Source organism: Chaetodon auriga, chromosome 21 (assembly GCF_051107435.1).
Source record: "Chaetodon auriga isolate fChaAug3 chromosome 21, fChaAug3.hap1, whole genome shotgun sequence".
NCBI classification, from domain to species: Eukaryota; Metazoa; Chordata; class Actinopteri; order Chaetodontiformes; family Chaetodontidae; genus Chaetodon; species Chaetodon auriga.
Window position 1 is genome coordinate 542,501 of NC_135094.1, and position 7,500 is coordinate 550,000.

Genomic DNA, 7,500 nt, shown 5'->3' on the forward strand with positions numbered 1-7,500 from the left:
ACTATGAGTCATTCCTGGACAGTGAAGGACAGACAGATGAGGACTCTGACCTTCATCGGTTGGCTGGTCTAAAAACAGACTGAGATCAGAATCCAGCAGCTACAGGAAATGAATGAGAATGCAAGGGATTATGGGTGACAAGACAGGTGCGCCTCCTCACTGTGTGACCTGTTTGTCCTCTGTCCTCAGTTCACTTCAAACTCAGACACTCGCTCATGTTAGAAATGTCTCAAAAAGGCCTGAAACATGGAGTTCATTGTAGCATTATTGATTAGCATTATTGATTAGCATCAGGGGCGGAGCTTCCAGGAGGGATGGGAGGGCGACACCCCCTCGGCCCGGGGCCCGGTGGGGGGGGCCGGGGCGGGGCGGAAAAGAGAGATCTCTGTTCCAAGCAGGGGGCACCGGGCCCTTTCCCTACGATATGTTTTAACGTGCGATATGTGTGGGCTTATATATGTTGACCCAGTCAGGATGAGTCATGGCTGGTAAAAACTTTACAAGACCGACTTTAGTGATGTAGTTAGGTGTAAAATATGAATAAAATGACGCGCTGCGGCTCCATCTGTTTACATGGAGTTTGCGTTTGATAATTATCGACAACAAAAATGATGACGTAATTTTACTTTACATGCGCTGGAACAGGGACTGAGCTGCAGGAGGAGAGAGTGGGAGAGAGGGGGAGGAGTGGAGATGATGGAGAACGTCTGTCCCTCTCACAGTGTGTATTTCCTCGTCCTGTGTGTCACATATGCAGATACAGACCTTGTAATCGCTGTGAAATACTCACATGATACTGATTTGACTGCGGCGAGCCTTGGAATCTCTAGTTGATGCGCCGCAGCAGCCACGCAGGACTCGCGCGACTCTCGCGCTGCTCATGTCGGCAGTGTGGACACTGTGACCTGTTTGTATGGACGGCGAAATGAAAAGCGTGCCGTAACGCCACGCTCACGCTCTGCGCAGGCGTGCTGTGTGGCCCCGGCCGTACTGAAGGCTTTGAGCCTCGTGTCAAAAATGTAGAATGTGTGCGTGTAAGCGCCGCTGTTGCGGGCATGTGTATGTTGTAAAGCCATGTTTTCATGAGCTTTGTTGGGTTTAAAGGGCCCGGTCATGTGCCCCCCCCCCCCCCCCCCCCCCCCCCGGCCCGGCACTGATTTGTTCCGCTAGTGATTAGCATTATTGATATGTTTGATCTGACTTGTTAAAAAACTGCTGTCAGTCGGTGAAAAGACTCAAATGTTAAACTTCTGGAGAACATCTGCACCCATTGATATATATTTCAGTGTTTCCTTCAGGATCGTTTCAGCGGCGGCGGCGGGCTCTCCGGAGCCGTGGCGGCGTAAACAAATGACACGTGACCGCGGGTTTTACTTTTACAACCTGTTTATTGAATGGCCAGCTGAAAACTGCTTTTTAAAGGCTGAATGCAAAAATACAAAATAAAACAATAAATAAAACAATAAAATTAAATAAATAAAAATAAAAACAATAAATAAGAATTTCTTGATGGGGCTGTAGAATCAGAGGCAAAGTTTGCACCAGGCTCAGAACAATGACTTTGTTTTCTACAGAAGAGCTCTAAAGCTCAGAGGCTGCTCCTTCACTCGGCTCTCCTCCTGCTCCTTCACTCGGCTCTCCTCCTGCTCCTTCACTCGGCTCTCCTCCTGCTCCTTCACTCTGCTCTCCTCCTGCTCCTTCACTCAGCTCTCCTGCTCCTTCACTCTGCTCTCCTCCTGCTCCTTCACTCAGCTCTCCTGCTCCTTCACTCAGCTCTCCTGCTCCTTCACTCTGCTCTCCTGCTCCTTCACTCGGCTCTCCTCCTGCTCCTTCACTCTGCTCTCCTGCTCCTTCACTCGGCTCTCCTCCTGCTCCTTCACTCTGCTCTCCTCCTGCTCCATCGCTCAGTTCTCCTCCTGCTCCTTCACTCAGCTCTCCTGCTCCTTCACTCTGCTGTCCTGCTCCTTCACTCTGCTCTCCTCCTGCTCCTTCACTCAGCTCTCCTCCTGCTCCTTCACTCAGCTCTCCTCCTGCTCCTTCACTCTGCTCTCCTGCTCCTTCACTCTGCTCTCCTCCTGCTCCTTCACTCCGCTCTCCTCCTGCTCCTTCACTCTGCTCTCCTGCTCCTTCACTCAGTTCTCCTCCTGCTCCTTCACTCAGTTCTCCCCCTGCTCCTTCACTTGGCTCTCCTGCTCCTTCACTCAGCTCTCCTGCTCCTTCACTCTGCTCTCCTCCTGCTCCTTCACTCTGCTCTCCTGCTCCTTCACTCTGCTCTCCTCCTGCTCCTTCACTCTGCTCTCCTGCTCCTTCACTCTGCTCTCCTCCTGCTCCTTCACTCTGCTCTCCTGCTCCTTCACTCTGCTCTCCTCCTGCTCCTTCACTCTGCTCTCCTCCTGTTCCTTCACTCGGCTCTCCTCCTGCTCCTTCACTCTGCTCTCCTCCTGCTCCTTCACTCTGCTCTCCTCCTGCTCCTTCACTCAGCTCTCCTCCTGCTCCTTCACTCTGCTCTCCTGCTCCTTCACTCAGTTCTCCTCCTGCTCCTTCACTCTGCTCTCCTCCTGCTCCTTCACTCTGCTCTCCTGCTCCTTCACTCTGCTCTCCTCCTGCTCCTTCACTCTGCTCTCCTCCTGCTCCTTCACTCTGCTCTCCTGCTCCATCGCTCAGCTCTCCTCCTGCTCCTTCACTCTGCTCTCCTCCTGCTCCTTCACTCTGCTCTCCTCCTGCTCCATCGCTCAGCTCTCCTCCTGCTCCTTCACTCTGCTCTCCTCCTGCTCCTTCACTCTGCTCTCCTGCTCCTTCACTCAGCTCTCCTCCTGCTCCTTCACTCGGCTCTCCTCCTGCTCCTTCACTCTGCTCTCCTCCTGCTCCTTCACTCAGCTCTCCTCCTGCTCCTTCACTCTGCTCTCCTGCTCCTTCACTCCGCTCTCCTCCTGCTCCTTCACTCTGCTCTCCTCCTGCTCCTTCACTCTGCTCTCCTCCTGCTCCATCGCTCAGCTCTCCTCCTGCTCCTTCACTCTGCTCTCCTCCTGCTCCTTCACTCTGCTCTCCTGCTCCTTCACTCTGCTCTCCTCCTGCTCCTTCACTCTGCTCTCCTGCTCCTTCACTCTGCTCTCCTCCTGCTCCTTCACTCTGCTCTCCTGCTCCTTCACTCTGCTCTCCTGCTCCTTCACTCTGCTCTCCTCCTGCTCCTTCACTCCGCTCTCCTCCTGCTCCTTCACTCTGCTCTCCTGCTCCTTCACTCAGTTCTCCTCCTGCTCCTTCACTTGGCTCTCCTGCTCCTTCACTCAGCTCTCCTGCTCCTTCACTCTGCTCTCCTCCTGCTCCTTCACTCTGCTCTCCTCCTGCTCCATCGCTCAGCTCTCCTCCTGCTCCTTCACTCTGCTCTCCTCCTGCTCCTTCACTCTGCTCTCCTGCTCCTTCACTCTGCTCTCCTGCTCCTTCACTCTGCTCTCCTCCTGCTCCATCGCTCAGCTCTCCTCCTGCTCCTTCACTCTGCTCTCCTCCTGCTCCTTCACTCTGCTCTCCTGCTCCTTCACTCTGCTCTCCTCCTGCTCCTTCACTCTGCTCTCCTTCACTTTGTTCCACTGCTCCTCCCTGTCTGATGTTACTTGTCTTAAAACATTAATTTTAGATAATTTATACTCACATCACATCTGATTACAAGTGTGGACACAATTTTTCACCTGACCATCATCATTCATGAGTCAGTAAAAGACTAATGATACCTGATTAACTCATCTTCATCAGCTGTCTTCCTCTTCTTAGAGAAATATTTGAAGAAGCTCATCTGAAAATGCACTCAGCAGTTATGGCGTGTAGATATTAGCTTAATGCTATCAATTCGTTCACTCACGTTAGCGACACTGAGTTGGCACCGGGCCCTTAACTTAACTTAACATACCGATATGTTACGTAACGTTAGCTGGCCATCGGTATTTTGCGAATGTCTGTTGAACTTCAGTAATAAGTCCACCTTTTCTCCGGTAAGTCGCTGCCCTTCTTTCCAAGACGAAGCTCCTCTGACTCTCTGACCTGGTGTCTGGGTGCTTGACGTGATGTCACTTTCAAGGCCGCGCTCTGGCGAGTAATTAACGTCGGACTCTGCCGTGAAGCTGGAGACATGCGGCGGTGGTGTATTTGTGACAATAAAAGAAAAAAGAAGAAATTTGAAGGAGCGGCGGCTGGGATTTAGGAATGTTTCCTCTACATGAATGTAGAGGAAACACTGGATTATATTCATGACTGGGACATTGTAGCTGCTACAGGAGATGTTGACTAATGGAATTTCATTGTACGCTTGCAATGACAATAAAGTTTCTTCTTCTTCTTCCTGCTCCCAGAATGCTTTGCAGCATGATGGAGGGGTCACACCTGGCAACCAGCTGTCAGGTGCTCTGTTGTCATGGCAACAGACAGTTTAGAGACAGGCTCAACTGATCTGTGTGCAGAGATTAGACAATGAGCAACACACACACACACACACACACACACACACACACACACACACACCGTGTGTCACAGGAGGCACACACTGTTTGAAGACGTCGAGGTGGTCTCATGTTCAGAGACAGGACCGTCCATGTGAACCACATCAGGTCTTTAAGGTTGGACGCCGTCCTGTTGGACCAGTGGCTCCTGCAGACAGCAGTGCATTATGGGTTGTTTGTTAATGTTGCTAAGCTAGCCGGTTTCCTCCTCTGTGTTTGAGTGAGGACACCTCAGTGTCTCCACACACCTTTACTGCAGAGAGTGATGAAGAGGATGATGATGATGATGATGTCTCCTGTGTGTCTGTGCAGCTGAGCAGTCAGAGAGGGACATCTACATGCGCTTCATGAAGTGTCACAAGTGCTACGACATCATTCCCACCAGCTCCAAACTGGTGGTGTTTGACACCACGCTGCAGGTGAGACGCAGACAGAGACAGAGAGAGACAGACAGACAGAGAGAGACAGACAGACAGAGACAGAGAGAGAGAGACAGACAGAGACACAGACAGAGATGCACAGAGACACACAGACAGAGACAGAGAGAGAGAGAGACAGACAGACAGAGACAGAGAGAGAGACAGACAGACAGAGAGAGAGACACACAGACAGAGACAGAGAGACAGACAGAGACGCACAGAGAGACACAGACAGAGACACACAGAGACACACAGACAGAGACAGAGAGACAGACAGAGACGCACAGAGAGACACAGACAGAGACACACAGAGACACACAGACAGAGACAGAGAGAGAGACACACAGACATCCTGTGTCTGTCTGTGTGTGTCTTTTGATTGTCCCTGATGACGTTTATTTGACAGACACATCTTTCATATACTGACATATACAGACTGACTGAAGCTCTGAAGACCTGAAGCTGCTGTACACCTGCACACACCTGCACACCTGTACACACTGTACACACTGTACACACTGTACACACTACACTTGTACTAACACATGAAAGTTTGAATAGTATGTTGTTCTTGTTTACTTCGTCCAGATATTTAAGAAAGTTTTTTGCTATGAAATGACTCATAAGTGACAGCTGACACTGAATGTTCCACAGATTATTATTATTATTATTATTATTATTATTATTATTATTATTAGTAGTAGTAGTAGTAGTAGTAGTAGTATCATCATTAATGTTTTCATGTTTGTGGTTCAGGTGAAGAAAGCGTTCTTTGCTCTGGTGGCAAATGGAGTGAGAGCTGCTCCACTGTGGGAGAGCAAGAAGCAGAGCTTTGTGGGTAAGACTGGGTGTGTGTGTGTGTGTGTGTGTGTGTGTGTGTGTGTGTGTGTGTGTGTGTGTCTGTGTCTGTGTGTGTGTGTCTGTGTGTGTGTGTGTGTGTGTGTGTCTGTGTGTGTGTGTGTGTGTGTGTGTCTGTGTGTGTGTGTCTGTGTGTGTCTGTGTGCGTGTGTGTGTGTCTGTGTGTGTGTGTGTGTGTGTGTGTGTGTGTGTGTGTGTCTGTGTCTGTGTGTGTGTGTCTGTGTGTGTCTGTGTGTGTGTGTGTGTGTGTGTGTCTGTGTGTGTGTGTGTGTGTGTGTGTCTGTGTGTGTGTGTCTGTGTGTGTCTGTGTGCGTGTGTCTGTGTGTGCGTGTGTCTGTGTGTGTGTGTGTGTGTGTGTGTCTGTGTGTGTGTGTGTGTGTGTTTCTGTGTGTGTGTGTGTGTGTGTGTGTGTCTGTGTGTGCATGTGTCTGTGTGTGTGTGTGTGTGTCTGTGTGTGTGTCTGTGTGTGCGTGTGCGTGTGTCTGTGTGTGTGTGTGTGTGTGTGTGTGTGTGTGTGTGTCTGTGTGTGTCTGTGTGTCTGTGTGTGTGTGTGTGTGTGTGTGTGTGTGTGTGTGTGTGTGTGTGTTCCTCATCTTCTCCTCAGGCTGATATAATATTCACACAGACTTAGAGAGCATATCTATATCTATATTTAGCAGTAGCACACACACACACACACACACACACACACACACACATCATCAGTCTCTCTCTGTTTTTCAGGAATGTTGACGATCACAGACTTCATCAACATCCTGACCAGATACTACAAATCCCCCATGGTAACACACACACACACACACACACACACACACACACACACACTTGAGGAGACATCACCTGAGCTGACATGTCCTGCTCTGTGAGGTGTGTGTCGCTGAAGACATTCTTCTGTCCTGCTGACTATGAAGCTACAGCCAGTTAGCTTAGCTTAGCTAGCCTGGCACAAAAATCCACCTATCAGCACAAAGAGCTCACTGATCAACGTGCTCCACCCGGTTGTTTCTCTGCACTAACTTCCTGGAGTCTCTGCTGGTTGCCTGGCAACTGTCCAGAGCCAATCAGCAGTCTGACACATGAACTCCTGAGAACCAGTCGACTCTTGTTCTTCACACGTTCATCGGTGAAGTGTGGAGCTGCTGGTTGGTGGACGGAGCCGTGCTAGCTGTTTCCCCCTGTTTTCAGTCTTTATGCTAAGCTAAGCTAACCACCTGAGTGCTCTGAACTGTACCTTTGATCCTCGTAAATCACACCTGTGATGTCAGAGCACGTGGCTCGTTCACACCTGCGACGGAGCTGCTGGACACTCTCTCTGTCCCTCCAACTCACCCATAGATGTAGTTTACTGTCGGGCTGCAGGTGTGTGTTCAGGTGTGAGTCTGAAGCGCGTCTGCTGTCTGTCTCCGTCAGGTCCAGATCTACGAGCTGGAGGAGCATAAGATCGAGACGTGGAGAGGTAACAGCTGTGTGTGTGTGTGTGTGTGTGTGTGTGTGTGTGTGTGTGTGGAGTACAGTCAGATAAGAATGTGAATAAAAACCTGCTGCGTCCCTGTTGACAGAACTCTACCTGCAGGAGACCTTCAAGCCTCTGGTTCACATCTCACCTGATGCCAGGTACGAGTGTGTGTGTGTCAGTGCGTGAGTGTGTGTGTGTGTGTGTGTGTGTGTGTGTGTGTTCGTTTGTTTGAGAGAGAGAGTCAGAATCACTGAATCATTTATTACTTCATGAAAATGGA

General features: G+C 50.2%; 1 protein-coding gene across 5 annotated transcripts in view; it reads left to right on the forward strand.

The window, feature by feature from the left end:
- Nucleotides 1-7,500, forward strand: part of LOC143339619 (5'-AMP-activated protein kinase subunit gamma-1-like) — a 37,316-nt gene that overhangs the window by 23,612 nt on the left and 6,204 nt on the right. For all 5 annotated transcript variants that reach the window (XM_076760939.1, XM_076760940.1, XM_076760942.1 and 2 more), the window contains 5 exons: nt 4,800-4,906; nt 5,663-5,744; nt 6,488-6,546; nt 7,175-7,220; nt 7,324-7,378. In XM_076760939.1, the coding sequence (XP_076617054.1) occupies nt 4,800-4,906; nt 5,663-5,744; nt 6,488-6,546; nt 7,175-7,220; nt 7,324-7,378 (349 nt within the window). The remainder of the gene's footprint in view (nt 1-4,799; nt 4,907-5,662; nt 5,745-6,487; nt 6,547-7,174; nt 7,221-7,323; nt 7,379-7,500) is intronic.